This window comes from Madurella fahalii (assembly GCF_045866475.1).
Source record: "Madurella fahalii IFM 68171 DNA, scaffold_4, whole genome shotgun sequence".
Taxonomy (NCBI): domain Eukaryota; kingdom Fungi; phylum Ascomycota; class Sordariomycetes; order Sordariales; genus Madurella; species Madurella fahalii.
In genome coordinates, this window is record NW_027263974.1 from 2,069,017 (window position 1) to 2,089,477 (window position 20,461).

The 20,461-nt window shown below is 56.8% G+C and overlaps 7 protein-coding genes across 7 annotated transcripts; 4 read left to right on the top strand and 3 right to left on the bottom strand.

The window, feature by feature from the left end:
• Positions 1 to 964: 964 nt before the first annotated feature.
• MFIFM68171_07612 (uncharacterized protein) lies at positions 965 to 2,155 on the top strand (the record flags this gene model as incomplete). Its single annotated transcript, XM_071063032.1, has 1 exon — positions 965 to 2,155. The coding sequence occupies one exon, from the start codon at positions 965 to 967 to the stop codon at positions 2,153 to 2,155; it is 1,191 nt and encodes a 396-aa protein (XP_070919133.1).
• Positions 2,156 to 3,243: 1,088 nt separating this feature from the next.
• MFIFM68171_07613 (Mannan endo-1,6-alpha-mannosidase) lies at positions 3,244 to 4,836 on the bottom strand (the record flags this gene model as incomplete). The annotated part of the gene is made up of 3 exons (XM_071063033.1): positions 3,244 to 3,828; positions 3,940 to 4,661; positions 4,734 to 4,836. 3 exons carry the CDS (start codon positions 4,834 to 4,836, stop codon positions 3,244 to 3,246), a joined length of 1,410 nt encoding a protein of 469 aa, XP_070919134.1.
• A 1,912-nt stretch (positions 4,837 to 6,748) lies between these two features.
• MFIFM68171_07614 (uncharacterized protein) lies at positions 6,749 to 7,981 on the top strand (the record flags this gene model as incomplete). Its single annotated transcript, XM_071063034.1, has 1 exon — positions 6,749 to 7,981. One exon carries the CDS (start codon positions 6,749 to 6,751, stop codon positions 7,979 to 7,981), a length of 1,233 nt encoding a protein of 410 aa, XP_070919135.1.
• Positions 7,982 to 9,335: 1,354 nt separating this feature from the next.
• MFIFM68171_07615 (O-methyltransferase) lies at positions 9,336 to 10,081 on the bottom strand (the record flags this gene model as incomplete). The annotated part of the gene is made up of 2 exons (XM_071063035.1): positions 9,336 to 9,550; positions 9,604 to 10,081. The coding sequence occupies 2 exons, from the start codon at positions 10,079 to 10,081 to the stop codon at positions 9,336 to 9,338; spliced, it is 693 nt and encodes a 230-aa protein (XP_070919136.1).
• A 441-nt stretch (positions 10,082 to 10,522) lies between these two features.
• Positions 10,523 to 12,802, top strand: MFIFM68171_07616 (Filamentous growth regulator 27; the record flags this gene model as incomplete). The annotated part of the gene is made up of 2 exons (XM_071063036.1): positions 10,523 to 12,153; positions 12,223 to 12,802. 2 exons carry the CDS (start codon positions 10,523 to 10,525, stop codon positions 12,800 to 12,802), a joined length of 2,211 nt encoding a protein of 736 aa, XP_070919137.1.
• A 1,275-nt stretch (positions 12,803 to 14,077) lies between these two features.
• Positions 14,078 to 15,795, top strand: MFIFM68171_07617 (Glycosyltransferase family 31 protein; the record flags this gene model as incomplete). Its single annotated transcript, XM_071063037.1, has 2 exons — positions 14,078 to 15,249; positions 15,393 to 15,795. 2 exons carry the CDS (start codon positions 14,078 to 14,080, stop codon positions 15,793 to 15,795), a joined length of 1,575 nt encoding a protein of 524 aa, XP_070919138.1.
• Positions 15,796 to 17,026: 1,231 nt separating this feature from the next.
• MFIFM68171_07618 (Rab-GAP TBC domain-containing protein) lies at positions 17,027 to 19,314 on the bottom strand (the record flags this gene model as incomplete). The annotated part of the gene is made up of 2 exons (XM_071063038.1): positions 17,027 to 17,527; positions 17,584 to 19,314. The coding sequence occupies 2 exons, from the start codon at positions 19,312 to 19,314 to the stop codon at positions 17,027 to 17,029; spliced, it is 2,232 nt and encodes a 743-aa protein (XP_070919139.1).
• Positions 19,315 to 20,461: the final 1,147 nt, after the last annotated feature.

A 20,461-nucleotide genomic window follows, 5' to 3' on the forward strand; every position in this document is an offset into this window, starting at 1 on the left:
CTCAACGCACCACCACCACCGCCCCGCTCCGACTATTTGGTGGCCTCGGCCCAAGTTATGAAAGCCGCTGGAAGCGTCATTGCACGTAAGGCGCCAGTCATTTGTCACTCTCAAGCGACCGTCTTCCCCATCCCATAACCTATCAGCATCCAGAAGATTGTCCCGCTAACGTGCCTCTCGATGTAGACTGGCTTCCACCTCTCTCTAGGCAGTCACTCAATTCAGAGATCACCCACAGATTGGTGTTCCTTCACGCACCTAGTCCACCCAAGTCAAGATGGCTCAACGGGCGCCACTAGCCCGCAGGTGGCCTTTTTTTCCCTTCTGGAAGTTGGATGGCTTTAATTTCACGGAGCTGCGAAACTCCCAGCATACCAAAGCGGTACGAGGCGCTCTCTACAAGAGAGAGTTCACTAACACCTCAATTTCGGATTCAAATCCCCCGTCAGCGGATGACTACTCCGTTAGAGTGCGCAACAACGTGGCGGTACATTTTCTGGCGATGTTATACTGCAAAGACTCTTTCTCTCAACAAACAGTATTTTGGCAGCGAGTCCAGCTCTGCGGTCTCGGGCAAGGAGCTAGAGTTGCTGAAGCCATAGGAGATATATTCGTGGAAGCACGAAAGGCGTGGCTACGACGCGGCAGAGCTCGTAGGCCACTGAACGAGGCAGCCAGACTGGTCGATGAATGGATACTCTTCCTGGAGTCTCGAGGCAATAACCCTGTACTCGACACGTCGGTCAGCGCACCCTGGGAAACCCGCTATCAGGAGTGGATCGCCAAGAAGGCGAGAGGAGAGTTGATAAATGCAGGTCAAACTCGAACCCAGCCAGCCCAGACTGCGCTGAATCGGACAGTCTCGAATGGCAGTGTTGGAGCTCGGCCGACAACAATGCTACTGGGATCGCAGGACTGTCCGATTCCAGTTGAAATAAAGCAAGAACCAAGGACGCCAGGCAGGATGGGCACCCCTGATGACGCTTCTCTGGTTGATTTGGGGTCTAGCAGACCCGACGGCTTCAGGGAGCGGAACAAGCGGAAGGGGATGGAGAGTCCCAGCTCACGCCCAGCAAAACGGCGTGCGAACATATCTGCTGGGACCACCGTTGCCTCACGTCCTGACCAACACCAGCTGCAATCGCCGCCGCCATCATCACCCTCGGCGGTGGCTTCGGGTGCTTCTAAGAAGAGCGCCAAGGATAGCTCAAAAACTACCAAGAGACGCGTGGCCGAGTGCGAAGAAAGGCTCGTCGAGCACAAGAGTTTGACTCTCAACCAAGACCTGAGGATCGGGTCTCAGGAGGATCGCATAGCCCAGCATGCGATCAGGATCGACAGCCTCGACTCACGGTTGAAGTCGATCGAGGAGAACGCCTCCCCCTCCGAGGACCTTCGGCAGAGCATCAGCGAGCTCACCAACAAGCAAAACAACCGGGAAACCTACATCCGCTCTGTTGTGCGGCAACATTGGAGTGCTGTCCAGGCCCCTTTCACGCAGGATCAGAACCGGGTGAGCGACCGCGTTGACACTCTGAGCAACGAGGTAGCTGTCCAGAAGGTCCGCCTCGAGGATTTTAAGAAGACGGTGGATGAACACAGCCAGAAGGTCAAGGAGGCAAACACCGCGCTTAGCCACCTCGAGAGCAGCCTCACGAAGAAGATACGGGTCGAGCGACATCGGATCAGCGAGCTAAACGCCAAACTCGACCAGGTGGAGGAGAAATTGAACAACGACAAACCCCCGACCCGGTCGGCTGCCGACGGCTCCCCGAGCCAAGCCGATTTCACGGAGGTATCTCAGCTGGAGAAGCGTCTGGACCATCTCTCCGCGCGAGTCGCGAAGCTGGAGAAGAGGTCCGGATCGGACTTGGAGCACCAGAAGCGCCAGTGGGCAGCCATCGACGACATTCTTGGGCGTCTCAAGACGCTCGAGACGGACCATTCCGAGCTGAAGACAACATCCATGGTCAATCGCGCCGCGCTTGACGAGCGGATAACCAGGCAGGGAGAGCGGCTCGGAAGACAAGAGCGAACAAGCGAGTCGCTCCGGAAGGAGGTCTCGAATGTCCACACCGAGCTCCAGAACTCGTATCAGAGTCACACTCCGCCTGACTACAGGGCGAGACAGAGCCGCCAGAACGGCCCTCGCTAAAAAAGCCCCGGTCTTGTCTGTTATTTGCAATTCATTTCTTGCTGACATGGAACTCGATGACTTCAGATGTTGCTGCCTTGGGAGGAATAAGAGAATCCGGGATCGATGACGGGCCCTCATTTCGTCGTGTTCATGATACACCTTGGTCGGGAAAAGGACCACTTACTATGTGGATAGACATTTCTCGTCGCTTTAATCTTGCTCTTCGCTTCCCGATCTTACTTCTTGAATCCTAGTTTGAGGACTCAGAACGAGCATGAGCTCAATACTACAACCGACCCTACCAAGAGGGCGCTGAATTAGTTTAGTTGGAATTGATTGTCGAGGCTTTATCCGTGTCCCTCCCATACGGAAGTGCAACTGTATAGTAACCTGAAATATATATATTATTCCATCCTCATGATGTAAAGACATCATGGAGGGTAACTTCCCCATGAGCAGCGCAGCGACTAGACGGCAAAACGAACCAGGCTTGAGAAGTCCATCCATCCATCGTTCTGCGACTAGCCTAGCCTAGAATGAATCGAGATAATTAGCATCTATTCTGTGCTCAAAGGCGAAGAAGCAGTGCAGGGCCACGGACGGCTGGTATGGTGTGTCTATCTTCACCATGACGTCCAATAATAATCTTCACAGTGGCGAGCATTCTTCTCAGAAGCTCCACAGCACAACGCGTGAACAAGTCCACGGATTCCATGATGAAAACCAGGCCAGGACTTGGAGGAACGAGACCCGGAAAGATAGACGGAAACGCTATCGCCCGAGATCACTCTTGGGATAGGGGTACCATTGTCTTAACATCCAGAACCGGCATAGAAGCGAAACGCGGTGACATTGGGTCAAACAGCAAAACACTACCCTAAAGCTCGTGTGCCCCCTATACCGTCAGGTAACCCCAAACGCCATACCAAATACTCAAAATCTAGCCACTGGGCCCAATCCTCAATGGCCCCATTACTCGCTCGCTCTTCCACATTCGGATCCACGGACCGCCAAGGAGAGACAGAAAATAAAAAAAAAAAAAAAAAAAAATCTTGAAACAGCAGAAAGCGAAACCTTTTCCCCAAACCAAAAAACCGGTGTGTGATCTACGCCCCTTCCGACCAGCCCATACCGATCCACAACAACCCACCTACAAACGAAGCCAACACCACAGCCGTCAGGATACCAGCGCCCGCCCTATCCCCGGGGGTGATGGGGGGCGGGGGGGGCAGCACGTTGGAGTCCTGGCCGGCGTTCGGATCGCCCCTGCTCGTGCCGCCCGTCGTGTTGGTTAGCGGGCCGAGCAGGACATGGTCCTGCTCGATGAGCAGGGTCGACAGGGCGGCGAGGGCGCTCATCTGCTGGCCGGCGGGGCCGTTGTTCACGTCGCCGTCGTACTCGCCGCGGTCCCAGCGGAAGCCGCACGTGCCGTCGGCCAGGCACGACGCGACGCAGCCCTCGGTCGAGGACCGCAGGACCCGCTCCACCACGGGCCGCGTCTGCGGCACCACAATGGCCACCGTCGCCAGCGCCCGGTGCATGTACCCCTTGAACGAGTGCTGGTCGACGTTGCACTGCACGCGTTCCGGGAGCTCGCACGCACGCTCGATCATGATGCCGTCTGGGAAGAAGTGTTCGATTGTGCGGTTAAGGAGGCCGTTGACGCGGCGGAGCCATTTCTCGTCTTCGGTCTGGATTTGATGAAGAAAGGAGGGGGGGTTAGAGAACCTCGTTTGACTTTTTTTATTTATTTTTTTATTTTTTATTTTTTTGGGTAGAGGGGAGAGGGGAGAGAAACGTACATAGTTATACATGATAGCGGTGCCATGGATCAGGACAGCGGCGTTGGCAGAAAACTGCACCGGGTTGACGTCGGTGCAGTTGGCTTCGACGTGGCCGCCGTCAAGGACGTTGTAGTCCTCGGTAATGTATCCCACGCCTTGGACCCAGTCCCACGTGCGGTCAGCCCACTGTGCGTACGTATCGTTGTTGGTATAACGCGCAAGACGGGCGGCGATGTTAAGGAAGCAGACGTTGGCGATGGTGTTCTTGTAGTTGTACCCGCCGTTGGTGTGGGGAATCTGCCAGCGCAGTCCGCCATTGCAGTGGTCCGTGTTCCAGCGCGCCGCCTGCGTGTTGAAGACGGCTTGTGCCAGGGCCAGGTACTGCGGCTGGTCTTCGGGCGGGTTGGGGAAGTTGACCTCAGCGGCGAGCATGGCCGCCATGCCCCAGAATGCTTGGTCGTCGTTGCCGAGCGAAAGCGTCCAGTTGTCCGGCATGTAGCTGTTGTCGGGCGCCTCGGCCTGGAATACCAGGGCGAACTGGGTCTCGTTGTTGTACGTCGGGTCCCCCGTGTAATACCAGTAGTCGATCAATGTCCCGAACATGGCGCCGGCCTGCCACCAGTAGTAGGGACCGTTCGGAGGCGGCCCCGGGAGGATGCCAGGGGTCTGGCCGGGTTCGTCCCCGTGATAGTACGTCATAAGGTTGGCCGCGACGGCCCTTGCGGCCGATTTGATCGAATCTGTTCGGACCACAAGTCCCATTCGTTAGTAGTCTGGTCCGGCCAGAAGTAAGAGGGCGACGGCTCACGCACCAGCTGAATCAAGATCGACCTCTAATCTGTCGCGCTGGGTATTTGCGCCCGTCGCCGCGAGCAGCAGCAGCGCTAGGGCTCTTGATGCCATTGTCCATCCCATGTCGGCGGACTCGGCCGAAGCGCATTGGCTATTGAGCAGGGCCAAGAGAAACTGTTGCGAGACCGTTCGGACTCTCGGTTGTTGAGAGCAGGGCTGGAGCTAAGAAGCGCGTGGGGAGAACAGGGGAAAGTTGGCTGGGCCCGGGCTGCTGGGTTTCCCGCAGGTTCATCGGATCTGATCCAACGTCAGCTGAGCAGGAACGGTCGTTCTTTTCTGGTCCCCTTCGCCTGTGTAACTGACGTAAGGCCAGTGGAGGGGGAATCGGGAGCAGGCCATTGGGCAGGCGGCGCGGTACAGAAAACGCAGCCAACATTCCATTTGTTCTTTGTCGCGCCGGTCGGAATGCCAGGGGATTGGGCGGATATTGCAGACCAGCCCCAGGGGGATGGGGGCTGTGTTGGGGGTGGGGGGGGGGGGGGAGGGGGGCGCGACCGCCTGTTGGCCCTCGGCAAGGCCTGCTGTTGACGCCAGGGCATGTGGTTGTTCCTAAAACGCCCTAGCGTCCTAGCGCCCTCGTATTTCCTGGTTGCAACTGCGGGGCAAAATCATGGACGGGGACTCACTTGCCCCAGGTGTGACAGGCCGTCTGGGCATCAAAACAAGCCTTTTTTGACAGAAACCCTGTCCTTGAGAATTGCACAGTGAATCGCCAATTGAATCCCCAACCCTTCGCGGTTGGTGATGCCGGTTGGCGGAATTGACGTGATACGTGTAGACCAAGCATCCTCGCATCGCAAATTCTTTGCCGCTTCTAACAACGTCATATTCAACATGTCTTGGATCCTGCCGTTGCATCCGTTGGGAAGTGCGAATGTTCGGGGTCAAGAACTCGTTCTACTAAAACCAAGCAACTGGCTGGCTTTTACTCGGCACTTTTACTTCTTATTTCTTGTTGGCTTACACCAAGGTTACTTATCTACTTGATGAACAGCGGCATGTGGCATGACCAGGACATGTATTCGCAGCGACGTATGCCGCCAATCCAGAGTCTAGCACGCTCTTGGATGTGTGGTTACCTGTAGAGTTTAGGTTGGTAGAATGGGAATATCCAATGATTCGTAAATTGGAAGTCGGAATCATGTTGCGGCAGGCCAGCCACGGGCAGGCCAAAGCCGAGATAATGACAGGGATCAGCTGAAGAAACCTCACTATAGGTAATGTCTACTTTGTAGGTATCTTGCATTAGTACGTGTAATCTCTAGGGGTACTGGTTATTGTCAGGACAGTATGTCACTTGCACATTCTCAGCCTTGGTCGACTAGCTTAAGGGTTCTTCCATTGAGACCATCAGGTGACGGGGGTCCCTTTCTTTTTCTACGGCAGGCGTTAAGGGGATCGCTGTACCTGACAATCTCCCATTGCCCAGTTAACTTCTCGGGAAATTGGTTTACTATATCCAAGAAGCATCTATTCAGGAACTGACTGCTATTCTTCACACTTTGTGAACAGAGCGTGACAAACGTCCTGTGCTAAGTGTTCTGGGTGATCCAAGCTTCGCTTTGCGGATCTGTGGCTTATTGTTTACACCCCTTACACCCCTTCTGTGCATCCCCGTTCTCAACTTCACTACAACTGAAACCAAGAAACCTATTCTCGGGGGTTCATGACGGTCAAAGATTCATTTGATTCGCTGCGCCTTCTCAACTATCTTCTCTTCTCTTCCAACGACCAGTTTCGCAGACTCGTCATCACCCTCCATCAAACACGAATCAAAAGGCATTTACCACGCCCAATTTCAGTTCCGAATCTTCGCCTTCATTAAGGCGATGCCATTTACTTAAAGAATCTTGAAATTTCGTCGGTACGCGCTGCAATTCTCAGATTCTATATGATTATTATTGATTCCTAACCACGATGCACTCAGCAGGCAGATAAACGTGGACCCAAGCACCCCTCCACTCCAACGCTCATCATGGACCTTCGCAAGCAGCTCTTCGACTCCTCCAGGTCGGAAGAGCGAACTAAACGCTCTAGCGCTGAGCCGCTCGAGGATACGCCTGCGGCGAAGCGCGCGAAGCGTTCCAAGAACGGCAAAAAACAGCGCTCCGAGGGAGGCCAGGACTTGGATGCCGACTTCGTCCAGGATGACTGGGTTTGCTTCAACACGAGCTCTGCGATCGGCAGTCCCATCGTCCGGAAAATGACTCCTGTCTACCCTCCCCACCCCTTCCCTCTCAAGTCGGCTGGCAAAGCTACGGCGTTGAAGTCTGATGGGAAACATGAAAAGGTTGATTCCAAGGCAGGAAAGGAGGGCCTGGAGTCTAACCTTGATGTGAACGAGATTCTGAAAGAGAGAATGATCCACGAGAGCCCAAAAGCCGAGGCCAACACCAGAAAAACCAGAGCAGAGCGAGAGCTCAAGAGTGGCTCCCCTGAAATATCGACGACTGTCGAGCTGCCCAAGCTTGCGACGAAAAAGAAGAAACCCAGCGTTGAGCCCCCGACCAGCAATGGGATCATCTCCAATGCTCCTGCCAGCCCAAAGACGGGCGGCTTCGCCAAGACCAACAAAGTCGAAGCCCGCAAAGATGATGACTTGAACGACAACGTGGAAATTATGTCCTACCCCAGAGGGCATAAAACTCTCAAGGCTATCAACAAATACCTCAAGTCCCTCAATGCTAAGCTCGGCGCGGGCGGAAGCGGCGGCCAGACTGACCCAGAGCTCACCAAGGAGCTGCAATCCCTCCGCACCGACATGTCCTTCCTGCAGCACCGCCTCCACCGCGACGCCCTGCGCGCGTCCTTCCGCCACGAGATCATCTTCAACGCCCTCAAGAAGGTGTCGACCGACCTCAACAAGCTGAGCCACCAGCTCCAGGTCCAGGGCGAGAACGCCAACCAGGGCCAAGACGAGGGCGCCGCAGACGAGACGGTGGCGGCGACGCCGCGCTCGGCCAAGGGCAAGGCTCATAAGACGTCGGCCAGGGACACTACCGGCAAGGACGGCGCGAGGGACGCTACTAGCGCCAGCGGCAACGCGACGAAGCAGAGCGCTGCCATGCAACAGTCGCGCAAGACGCTCGAGCGGTGCCTGGGCGGCTTCCACCAGGACATGGATAAGGCGGGCAGCGCCGAGGAGGTGAACAAATTTGGTAGGCTGTGCGTGCAATACGCGGCGGATTTGTTCAAGACCCTGGGGTGAACCGGGGGCTTGTCTTGCGTTTTTACAATGAAGTACTCTATGCGTCGATGAGGAGTAATCCTTGCTTTTGTTCTTTTCAATTACTATTTTTCTTCTTGTGTGGGAGGAGGTTTATAATTGCAGTGGCTGGCCTTGTGGGTTGCTTGCGGGTTGTCTCGATTGATATGCTGCCGGTCTTCAACATGGCAATTCGATGGGTAGACATTAACTGGGAGTTTGAGCCCCAGTAGAAGGTCTGTAAATGTAAAACTACATGCATACATTCGCGTGCTCGTCTCCGAGCTCGTGTTTCTCCTAACGCTCTTCTAGCGTGGATAGGTATCGTGTCGAACCTAACTACCTTAGTTACCCTACGTACCTTTCCCTAAAGTTCTCTCAATGGTCTTGACCAACTGGCCACGTGATTGACCAAGATTCCAGGAAATGGCCAACGGACGATTGCTACCTGCTAACAGCCAGGGATGGCTAAGTTACATTAGTATCGGTTATCTATGTTGAACAAATCGGAAATCCGTCCACGTCATACCAAAAATTCAAAAATCCGACAACATAGCGCCGGACGGCCTTCAAACAAGTCACGTCCAGGCATCAATTATCCCAGGGTCAGCGGAAAACTCATTCGGGCTTCTAGTACATGCAATACCGCTCGGTCCGGAAACTCCATAACGAGCTCGTGTCGGAGCCAGACAAAGAATGGAACAACCTGTGGCTCAATCTCCCCAACCTGTATTTCAGCATCCGCGACGGCTACGGGCTGGGGCTAAGGAAGCCGGAGCGCCGACAGCACGGGGTCGGTTACCTACCTTAGTAACCTCTGCTTCACGGTCCAGGGTATGCACGTATTTGATTGTGACGCAGGTGGTGTCAAGCTGTTCCTGGCCATTTTCGAGGCCCTTGCTAGAACAGTTGTGCCCAAAGCGTGGGATGACACCTGGGAATGCGCCATCCGGCGGATCACTGACGAATTGTTGTTGGACGTGCGGTCGACTACGCCTTTGGCCGACACCGAGATGCGGGCCGAGCGGAAGATACGTCGTATGGCATTGCGACTATTGGCCGGCATCTGCGCTTCTGGGAGGTGATTCCGGGCGAGGAGAAGGCGCGGGACATGGGCGATGTGGAAGGCCGAGTCTACGAGTTCAAGGAAGATGAAGAAGCCATCCACAAGCTGCTTTTGGGTATTTATGAGAAGACATGGTCACCCGAGAGGCGCGCAGAGTGACGAAAGAAATTGAGGCGAGCTGAAGCGCGATCGCAAGATGGGATTCAATTGAACCAAGGTAGTCGACATCAATAGCCGTGTACATGAGAGCCGTGACTCGTAGCTGAGGTCTGACAACCCGACCAGGCCATCTTACGCACCCTCGCTCCCAAGATACACGGCAATCTCAAGACCACCATGGTAGGGGGCCGTTGTTCTCTTGAACCCGTTTGCCGGGTTGTCAATATACGCTAAGAGGTCCTTGTACCCATCGCTGCTGGCAGTGACATTGTCCATGACAACCATCGCTCCGACCCGGAGGTGTGGCTTGACGAGCTCCATCGTTGGTAGGGCCAAGAAGCACCAGACTTTAAAACGGTATTAGCTCCACTGGCCGGTTTGGGGGGTCTGCATGACTCACTGTCCAGCAACAAGAAATCAATCTGGCCAGGGTAGTCCGCCTTGAGCGTTTCCCGGATGTCGCCTTCCCTGAGTTCAATCCAATCTTCCACGTCCTTGCCGGCCTTCTTCCAGTGATCCCGTGCCCGGGCGGCCTTGGTCGGTTCGTTCTCTGTGGCAATCACTTTGCCATCGGCGTTCTGAGCTTTGGCGTTCTGCCCAACGGCCAGGGCAAGGTAGATTGTGCTGAGGCCAAACGACGTCCCCGCTTCGACAACATACCTCGCTCCGATGGAGCGGAGGAGAAGGTATACGAGTGCACATTTGTCGGGATCCAGTGCCACGAACCTATCTAGGGCCGCAGTGTGAGGTTGGTCATCCGCGCTGAGGTAGGGGGGCTCCGTGAGGGCCTTGGTGTGCAGGTCTCGGAGGACTTCAAGTGTTGCCGGAGCGGCTCGCACCGAGGCTAGAGTTGCATCGATGATGCTCAGATCGGCCATGATTATGAGGGGCTTGGGCCAGACGATGGGGCGGGTCGATGCGATGGTCAACAGTGGGTTGGAATGAGCCTCTGGTCCAGGTATCTTGCTGCACTATGAACGGTATTTATATAAGCTGGGGCGAACGTATGGGCATTGTAGACGACGTATATATATATATGTATATATAAGGTAGAAGTCGAAGATCCCTGAGTTCAATAGCTTCGTCTTTCAGATATCGGACCGGTCCTGACTGGGCCTTTCGCAATCGGAAGCAAAGACAGGCAGCAAGTGGTGACTGTGATGTCAAGAGAGCTAGTAAACCCGCTGTAACCACCTTCCGTAACGGGTTTCCGCGGCTTAAACGCAGCGCTGTGAGAACAGCACCTCTGCGGGGCTTTTGAAGCCCAACGCTCCCCCTAAACTCTTTTGCAACACCGAACCTACAATTGACCGCCCAAGATGGAAACCCGAGGTGTCCGCACCCGCGTGGCAAATGCATGCGACCTCTGCAAGCTGCGCAAGATCAAATGCAGCGGCGCTACGCCCTGCGGGTACTGTGTCAGACGGCGTCAGCCCGGCAATTGTCGTTACACCGTCGCCCGTCGCCGATTGCGGCCCCGCCCGGATGGCGTCCCAGCCGCCCAGGACCACGGCTCGTCTTCTCCGCTGGCCTCCGCGCCGTCCAGCCGCGGCCGTCCAGACTTGTCGTCGACACCGGCGCCCTCCAATCCCGTCTCTGCCGCCGGCCCAACGCCCATCGTCGTGTCATTGGCACCCTCTGCGCCCTCGCTCCCTTCCAGTGCCGACCGCCAGCTGCCTCGGGACACCGTCTTCGCTGCTATCGAGGAACACGAAGAGACCGAGGTCCCTCGCGATGCACGCCTGCTGTGCGATGCCCAAGGAAAGCTGATATTTATCGGGGACTGCGCGCCTCTCTCGTTCTTCCAGACCGTCCGGCGCCTTGTCACGAGCCGCGTCGACGCTCATGCCTTTGCTCCAGAGACCAGTGGCTATTCGGCCCTCGAAAATGTCTACTCACGCTCATGCGCGTCTGCCGGTCATGGAGCTGAGCCACCGCCAGTCAAGTTGCCCATCGCATCTACTGTGTCGACCTACTTTGAGGTGACGGCTGGGCTAATCGACCTGTTCGATCATGCTCGGCTGGTGGATGATATCTCGATCTGGGCCGACCAAGTCCGCCTGCGGGAAAGGGCCGTCGACGTGGCCTCGGCCGTGAACTACCTGGTGCTCGCCATCGGTTGCCAGAAATCGGATGAGGGCACTGCCCAACTGTACTTCGACTACGCACGCCAGCTCGCGTTTGCCAGCCTCAGCGGGGATCTAGGGGTTGCCAGCGTCCAAGTCTTCATTCTCATCAGCTTCTACTCGCTTGGCGCGTGCCAGATCAATGCCGCCTTCCTCTTCTTCGGCATCGCAGCGCGGGCCGCATACTCCATCGGGATACACAGAGCCGTTGTTAACGCCAGGTTTGCCCCCGAGATCCATCGCCAAAGAGACCGCCTCTGGAAGAGCCTAAGAATCGTGGACCTGTTCCTCAGCACGTCTATGGGCCGCCCACCAGCCACTTCCGACTTGGACTGCACGGTCCCATACAGGGCTCAAGACGAGGCTGGCAACGAGAAGTTTGACCTGTTGAACGCGTCGGCTCAGATCTTCCTCGTCATAGAAGCCATCGTCCTCGAAGTCTACTCGCGGCGGAAGATCTCGCCGCGGCTGACTGAGGGCATCTCGCGCGAGCTCCGAGACTGGTCCGCACGCTGGCTGCAGCGGCTGAAAGACGTCATTGAGGGAACCTCACCCGAAGACCAACCTGGATCGGTGAATGGCGCGTGCCATATCCTTTCCTCTTACTACTATGCCGTCATTCTCGTCTCCCGGCCCTTCCTGATGGTTGAGTTGCACCGCCGATTGTCAGACGGGTACTCGTTTGCTGCAGGCCACGGAGGCGGTCTCATGACAGGCAAGTCTAAGCTTGCAGATGCCTGCATTGATGCTGCAATCTTGATGGTCGAGCCGGTTCAAGGTCTTATCGAGCGGGGACAGATGACGCGGCGTGCTCCAGTGATGGTGTAAGTGATGCCTGACGCCTAACCATACCTTTTCGTCCAGCCGTTCACCTTGCTCACCGCCGAGTCTAGCTCATGGCTGTTCGCCTCGTCCCTCGTGCTTGGTGTTGGGCTCCTAGGCGGATTCGGACGCATCATCGAAAAGTACTGCCGTGCTTCTATAGCTGCGTTGGAGTACTTTGCTCAGGCCGATGCACATGCTGTTCAGTACTCACTCATTGCCAAGTCCCTTCTCAGCACAGCTTTGGAGTACCTCGAGAAGAGGGAGATGCAAGAAAGGCTACAACGGACTGAGAGCTCCTCTCAGCTCTTTGGTCTCATTCCCTGCACGCCCCGCGAGATCTCCGGCGCCGGCCGTGACGGGAGGCCTTCGAGGAATTACCAAGATGCAGCTCCCGGCCGAGGTTCCCCCTCGAAGAGCATCAGCCGGCCAGATAAAGCGCGCTTGGCGCATGCAGATGGCCCAATGCCGCGGCTAGGCTTCGATTTCGAGTCGACTTTCCTCGGCTTGACTGAGGGCTTCCCGAGGACGCCGGATTTCTCACTCGTGGGCGGGTCCCTTGATGCCGATGCGGAGCAAACCTTTGGCGCGCTGAATCTCTTCCCCTTGCTCGAGACTGACGGCCATATCGACCTGGGCAATTATTTCTGAGCTGTCAGCCCTGACGGATCGGCGGAGGTACTCTCGGGCTTTTACGTCAGCTTTTCTGTTCGGGACGCCGGTTGCGGATGGATGCGCCGGGTAGCTCCGGGCCCGAAACAGTAAGGACGTCGACTTTCCCGAGCCGTGCCCCGCGTTTGTCGGAGACATATGAGGCAGTCCATTCTGCCGGCAAATAAGTAGGCGCGGCACTGCATCGCTATTGGTCCTCGGCGCGCTCTCCCGGCTGGGAGTATGGAGGCCAAGCATTGGCAGCCTGCCGGTTTGCCGCCCTCATGAGAGGGAAGACGTCATGGTCCCGGACAGAGGTGAACCCACGACAGCGGGCGCCTCTTGCCGCGGCTTGCCATGATTCAGGACGCTCTCTAGTCAATGCCAGCCTCCCCACAGAGCTGCGACGGTTCTCAGTCACCGAAAGTACCGACTTCCTCGCGGCATCCCATCTGCCGCCAGAGCAACCAAGCTTGGTACCCCGAGTTGGATCTCTCGGCGGTAGCCTCTCACATTTGCAGCCGCTATGTATGTTTAAGGTGTAACGCTAGACTACACCGCACAGCCCAATGCTGCCCTTGTCGAGGAGAATCGCTGTGGGCCGGGATCCGCCACCGGCCAACACTCCATGTTCCAACCGAAGACGTTGATTCCATAGTGCAAAAGGATTGGCATCGAAAGCCTTTGTTGGCTGGCATCAAAACACTTAGGAGCGCCAGTCTCATCAACAATAAAGATAATTCCATCAGGAATCAATGTCTAATACCGGACCACCGGGTCACCCCAAGTTCCAGAGGGCGGGTCCATGAGCGACTGATGCCGCCCCAGGGGAGCTAAAAAGATCTTAGATTCATCCGTTACAGTAACAGACTAGTGAGGTAGATCGGGGCGATGTGATACGCCCAAATCTTGATGCCACAAGGGCAGCGGAATGACTAATCCCAAGACCGTGTCGTGTCGATTAGTCTCTCCTCATGTCGGGTATCACGACGGAATGGTACATGCATGAAGATGATCGCCAGTACCTTGTCACCTTGTCTTGTCCCGCAACCGTTGACAGTTTACCCATAGAGGGGGGGTTTTCTCGGCGTCGGTGTGTGCACCCCTGGTGGATGTCAACATTGTCCTTGGCTCTAAATGCAGCTTGTCTGTGGCCTCCTAAGTTCCGCCCTCTTCCTGGCGTGCGACATATCACCGGTTCAGACTCTGAACTCTGTTGTGGCGCTCCGGCTTGCCGACACTCATCGACCATTAACTACTCGACATGCCGTTCCCATGATGCTCGCCCACCCTTGCTCCCCAAGAGCCTTTCTGCTCTTGGTGGCGCTCCTCTTGGCCGTATTTCTGTTGACCGTAGCTCGACTTCACCATGGTCCGTCAACAGACAGTCTTATATTCCCACATCTTGGGGCCGAAAGGAGCGACGTTCTCGGCCAGGGACCTTCGGTGGCGGACGCAGCTGAGGAAAGGCCAGCCAAATGCGGAAGTCAGGAACTCGACTACTTGCGTCAACCCGAGTTACGCTTCACCAAGACCATCCGCTACACCCGCCGCTGCATCAAGCCCATCCGCGGCGAAACCGACCGTGACGCCGTCGCCAACATTACCGGCCCTCTCATCACCGGCACAACGACCCTCGACCTAACCGCCGACTGCTCCACTATCAAGCTCCCCCCTTGTGAGCCACTAACGCTCCACGTCCCGCCGGCCTACCCCAAGCAACAGTACCGCCACCTCCTGTTTGGCGTAGCATCCCGCTACGAACGCATCAACGACTCCCTGCCGGTGTTCGCCCACTGGCTCGCGGGCACGGGGGCTCGCCTGGTAGCCGTCGCCGCGGACGCCGGCCTGCCCTACAACAGCCACTTCAACCTAACTGCTCTCGAAGAGGCCTATCGGGATGCAGGGATCCAGGCGAGCATCATCCCGCCCAGCCTCAAGACGGGCCTGCCCCGCAACGGCTCGCAGCACCTCCCCAAAGGCGACGGGCGGCCGGCGCCCGTCGAGCAGCTCCACTTCATGCTCATCCGCGACATGCTCGACGCGGCGACCGAGGAGACGCAGTGGCTGGGGGTGCTGGACGACGACACCTTCTTCCCGGCGCTGTACCCGCTCAGCCGCGAGCTCGCGCGGCACGACCACGCGCGCTCGGCGTGGCTGGGCGCCCTGGCCGACAACTTCTTCAGCGTGCGCATGTGGGGGTTCATGGCGTACGGCGGGGCCGGCGTGTTCCTGAGCGTGCCGCTGGCGCGCCAGCTCGAGCCGCGGCTCGAGGAGTGCATCACGACCACGAGCGTCCCCGGCGGCGACGGCATGCTGAGGGACTGCGTGTACGCGCACACGACGACCAAGTTGACGCTGGTGGACGGCTTGTACCAGCATGATTTCCGCGGGGATCCGTCGGGGTTTTTCGAGAGCGGCCGGCGCGTGCTGAGCTTGCATCATTGGTATGCGCTCTGCTTCTGGGCCCTTATCACTCTTGGACGGCTTTTCTTCCCTCCCTCCCTCCCTCCCCTACCTCCCCTCTTCCCCAAGACGCCACCGCAAAAATCCACCGTTGCCATCCACTGACCCATCCGTCTCCCCCCAGGAAATCATGGTACCGCGCCCCCGTCGCAGCCATGGCCTCCATCACGCGCCTCTGCGGCGACTGCTTCCTGCAGCGCTTCCGCTTCGGCCGCGACACGCTCCTCGCCAACGGCTACAGCATCACGCAGTACTCGCCCCCGGGCCGCCTCGACTCGATCGACCTGTCCCGCGTCGAGGGCACCTGGCAGTACGCCGACGACGACAAGTTCGACTTTGTCTACGGCCCGTTCCGGGAAGCCCTGGGGCCCAAGACGAAGAAGTCGTGGCGGCTGATGAGCACCATCGGCGGGACCGGGGATGCCCGTGGTGGCGGGGCCATGCGGCAGGTCTATGTGTATCGCGCGAGGCGGGATTTGGAGGAGAACCCCGTGGACGAGGTTATTGAGTTGGTTTGGCAGGGCTAGCCGCACGGGTTTCCCCCCGATTTTACCGCGGCCATGGCTGATTGGTTGTTGTACAGCGCAACGGTCGGCAAGGCGAGGGTTTAAGGGGGGGGGGGAGGGTAAAAAGGTTAAATTTACCAGACACGATACACAACCAGGCGTTCCAGCGAAGAACAGGAAATTGGGGGAGATTTTTACATGGCATTTCTGCATGTAACCGGTATACAAATACATTACCCTCTTAAAGAGAACAATGCTAGACCATGGGGGAATGCAAGAAAAGAACAGGAGCATTCAAGTTACGTACATACAAAGTCCACTCGTGTCTGGTTGGGGTGTCAACCTGGCTATAGAGGTCATGATGATCTCAGCTGTAAAAACCATCGGTAGCTTGATCCGGAAAGCAAACAGCTCACGGTTCGACAGCCATCCGGAAATGGCACCGACTCGGCCACAAAGGACGTTGTGTCTTGGGGCATCTCCCAAGCAAGATCCATCACCGAAAATCCAAGTCACACAGCACACACGCACACACACCAAAATTAACACGATCAAAGCTTGGTTCACCAAACAAAAACCCCTTTCTCGCTGTTCATTCCCGTTTATACAACAATGACAACAACAAACTACAAAAATATAAAACTCGTTACTTCCCCTGGATCATCTACCAGAGAGAAGAACAGTTTTGGCCGAGCTCCTCGCAAGGAGACGCCCCCTTCACCTCCACTTCCATCTCCTTCCGTCCTGAGCTTGGCCCTAGAATCCACCCCAAAGCAGCTCGCTCCAAAGCCACGCCCGGTGGCGCACGTCAGAAGAATATTAAGTATACACAATAACCTAAAACAAAGTGTAGTTTGTTTGGTTGGGTGGTAGAAAAGAAGAAGTTTGGCCAGGAAAAAAACAATAAGAGAAGCAACGAAAAAGGACAAGGACCAAGTACCGCCCAGAATAAGAACAGAAGAAGTCATAACATAACCATCCATTCCCTGACATACTGTCAGGCGCCAGGGAAAAGTGTTGTCAACAAAACGCCGGCTGTTTGTCGCTGCTGTACTTCTCATAAGAGATAAAAACCCCCCTGTTCATGACGCATCAGCGCTTGATGTGGCCTCCGTCCTTCCCATTTTATGTATATACCCAATTTCTTTTGCTCTTGATTGGTCTTATATTCGCTGTTAACGAGCCCCCAAGACCAAAAGAAGAAGAAAATAGAAAAACCCCCATCGGAGCGAGAAAACGAGAAAGGCTCTGCTTAGGCTTTCCCCGCCTCCCTAAGAGTGCGCATCCACCTCTCCTCATCTCCATTCGCCCCGACGACGCGCGGACTCTTTGTCCCGTCCGAGGTCATTCCGAGGATTGTCCTCACCTCGGCAACGGACTTGGCCCCTAGCAGGTTCATCTCCTTCTGCAGGAGCAGCGCCACCCCGGCACGCACCAACACGGCGTCGCCTTCGAATACGTAGACGTCCCACAGCCTGGTGGCCTCGTCCAGCGCAAGGTGGCGGGTGAACAAGCCGGCAAAGATGTCATTAAGGTATAGTTCAGGGTCGTGGTCATCAAGATGGATGAGGTGGTCGTGTAGATTCGGAGACTTGTTCGAGAGTGTGTGCAAGACAAGGTTGTAGGCCGATGTCTTGGCCCCAATATCAGATGCGTAGAAGCTCAACGGGAGCGACCGGTTTAGGACGTTGGCTAGTGAGATGAAGGCGTCCGTGGCCGTTGGGAGGTTGAGGAGCAAGAGCGCTGCAATGGTCTACAAAACACTGTTAGTCAAAGGGTTTTCCTCGACGGAGACTGTGAGCGACTCACATTGCAGCCTGGCACGTATCCGATATCGCTCCGGTACATGACATATGCTCTCAGGACATCTACTAGGCTCTGGTGAAGCGGGCCGCCGGGCTGAAAGATGCGCAGATCCGGCCATGTGCGCTCCCGGACGTCCTTGCTGATGACCTGGAACCAAGAGACGGCACGCATGTCCTCGGCACACCCGTGGCCAGATTTCGCCTTCGTCTCGGCGTCGCGGGCGCGGCCCAGGGCGGCCTCGAAAGATGTCTTTGTGAGGCCGAGATCGTTGCCGATTGCTCGGGTCCAGACAGCACCTCGGCTGCGCGGTGCAATTCCACGCCACCACATATCCCTGGTCCTACGCTCACGGATCGCGTCATTCCAGCGGGGGATGATATCGTGCTCCCATATCTGCATGATGCTGTCCGCGGCAACATCGCGACACTCGGAGCGGACGCGCTTAGCAGCTTGGCGACGGCGGTCGGCCTCGAGGCTCTGGGTCATCATCTTTTGATACTCCTTCAAGTGGCGGCGCTCCTCGGCGGGGTCCTTAGGCGGGAGCCACGAGGGGCGGGTGCGCGACAGGACCGCCTCCTTCTCCTTTGAGATTGGTAGCGGGTCGATCATGATGTTGGACCTGCGCAGAGGCGGCAGCTCCGCCAGAGCGGATTTCACGCGTGGCTTCGTCTCTGGATCCGACGACCTCCGGGCGGTCGGTATCGAACCGGTGCTAGACCGTTGGGCTTTGTGTTCGAGCTCGTCGGCGTGCGCCTCCAACTTCTCGGTTAACGCCTTGGCCTCGGCGTTCAGATCCGACAACGCAGCGGTCCAGCTCTTCGCCCTCGTGGCGGTTGGGCTAGGTACTCGGCTGGAAGCGGCGGAACTGAGCGTAGAGAGTGCTGAATCTGATTTCCATGTCGGCGATCGAAGGCATCCCTGCGCAACCGCCACCGGCGGTGTACCGTTCCCAACACTCCGCACCCTTTCTTTTGGCGCGCGCTCCGGGGAGGGCGCCTTGGAGGAAGCTCGGCTGTGTGATCGTTCCGAGGGTGGCCTCGGGGAAATGGGCACATTATCCAGAACAAGACCATCTGGGATGTCGTCTCCATCGTCCTCATCACACTCCAGTTCCAGCTCCAGTGCCGTTTTTCGCTCTCTGGTCGACTGCCAGCTGCTCCTCCGCGGCTTCATCATGAAGTTTGGGTCTCGCGGGGAAAGAGAGAGGCCGGGGCTGGGGCTCCGATGCCGGCCCATGGATGACTGCGATGGGCGGCTACCGAGGTTGCGCAACGGAAGGGGGCTGGTGTGGGGCTCGGGCAGGAGTCCCAGGCTCGCGACGCGTCCATTGACGGTTCGTACTTGGCTCTGAAGACTCGGGAGGGAGGGCCGCGACTTGGCGACAGGCGCAAAGTCGCGCTTCTGGCGAGTCCTCGATGAGTCGCGGGAGTACTGCAGCCGGGGAGTAGATGCTGACGCTGGCCTTTTCGTCGCGGCCCGCAGGTCAGCGGAGAACGACGGGCTGTAGGGATTCGGGGCATCCTTGAGGTGTTGGTCTGACCGAGCTCGGGGGTCAATCTGGCCGTCGTCAAGCCCAATGTCTTCGAAATGGCCGACATCGGCGAGTACACTGCCGTCGTCCGAGGGGAGAGAGGTGAGCGAGGACGCCATGGAGGATTTAGAGTTTGTCATGCCTGGCGGAGAGCCTGGGCCGGGCACGACGACATCGTGAACTGGTCTCTCGTAGATCATCATCTTGGCATGGCTCCCCACGAAAGACGAAATTCTCGTGTGCAGGTGGTGCAGAAGGCCCCGCCTCCTCGATGATCAGGCAAAATTGCTCGGCGGCGTTTGTTGTTGTTTCCTCAATTCCACCGTGGTTTCCCGGTCGAGACCGGAGTGGGGAGGAGGAGTAGGGGGAGCGAACTGTCGATGCGGCAGCAAGTGTTGCAGGGCTGCAGCGTCGGGGAGGATCGTCTGGTTCGAAGAGGATCGGACGGAAACGTAGCAGGTTACCCCTGGATGCCAGGGCGGTTGTCTCGCAATACTGCTGCGACGGATGGATTGGGCGACGAGCCGAGAAACGAAACTGGCATTAAAAAAGCCAGCACAACAATCGCGACGAATTGAGAAAATGGTAAAAGTAATTATTATATATTGTACGGTTGAACGATTGAATTGCCGAACAGCTTTGTCGACGTGGGCGAAACAGTAGAATGGCGGATGGCGGGTTGCGGTCAACGAGAGTCGATGGAGGGTGCGGTGGATGTAGCGAATGTACAATATTAAAGCGGTTTCGCGACCCGGATGGGGTAGGCGGAGTGCGAACGAGCGACTGGCCGACCGGATGATGGACTTATGTGCTAACGAGAGGAAAAGAAAAGAGGTAATGGTGACCAAGATGCGAGGTGTGAAAGAAGAAAAAAACGGGTCGAGGCCGCAAATGACGAAAAAAGGAGCTAGAGCAGCCAAAGCGAGAGGGGGGGGGGGCAAGCGCCGGCTCGCGGAAATCAGAGCGGAGGATCGCTGCAGAGTGGGAACCTATCGCAAGCTGCCGCCAGCACAACCCAAGCAGAGCTAAAATCAAGGCACAAAGGACCAGGAACCGAGCAACGGCAAGGGCGGTGATATCAAATCCCAGGTTTTCCTGGCGAGGTAGGCCGGCAGCAAAACCTGCATGCGGTCTGATTTTAACGTTAGACGGACAATTGGGCCGAGCCACCTGCATCCGCCTGGCGAAATCTGGTTGATCCAAGTTGGCCGTGAATACAAGATTCCTGGACTTGGGAACAAAAGATAAGTGCAGGGGATCGCAGGGGATCGCAGCGATCGACCGGCCGATTTCTCTGGTTGGATCCTCCGGCCGGCCCAGGGTACGTGACGGGCACATTGACGCGCAGCT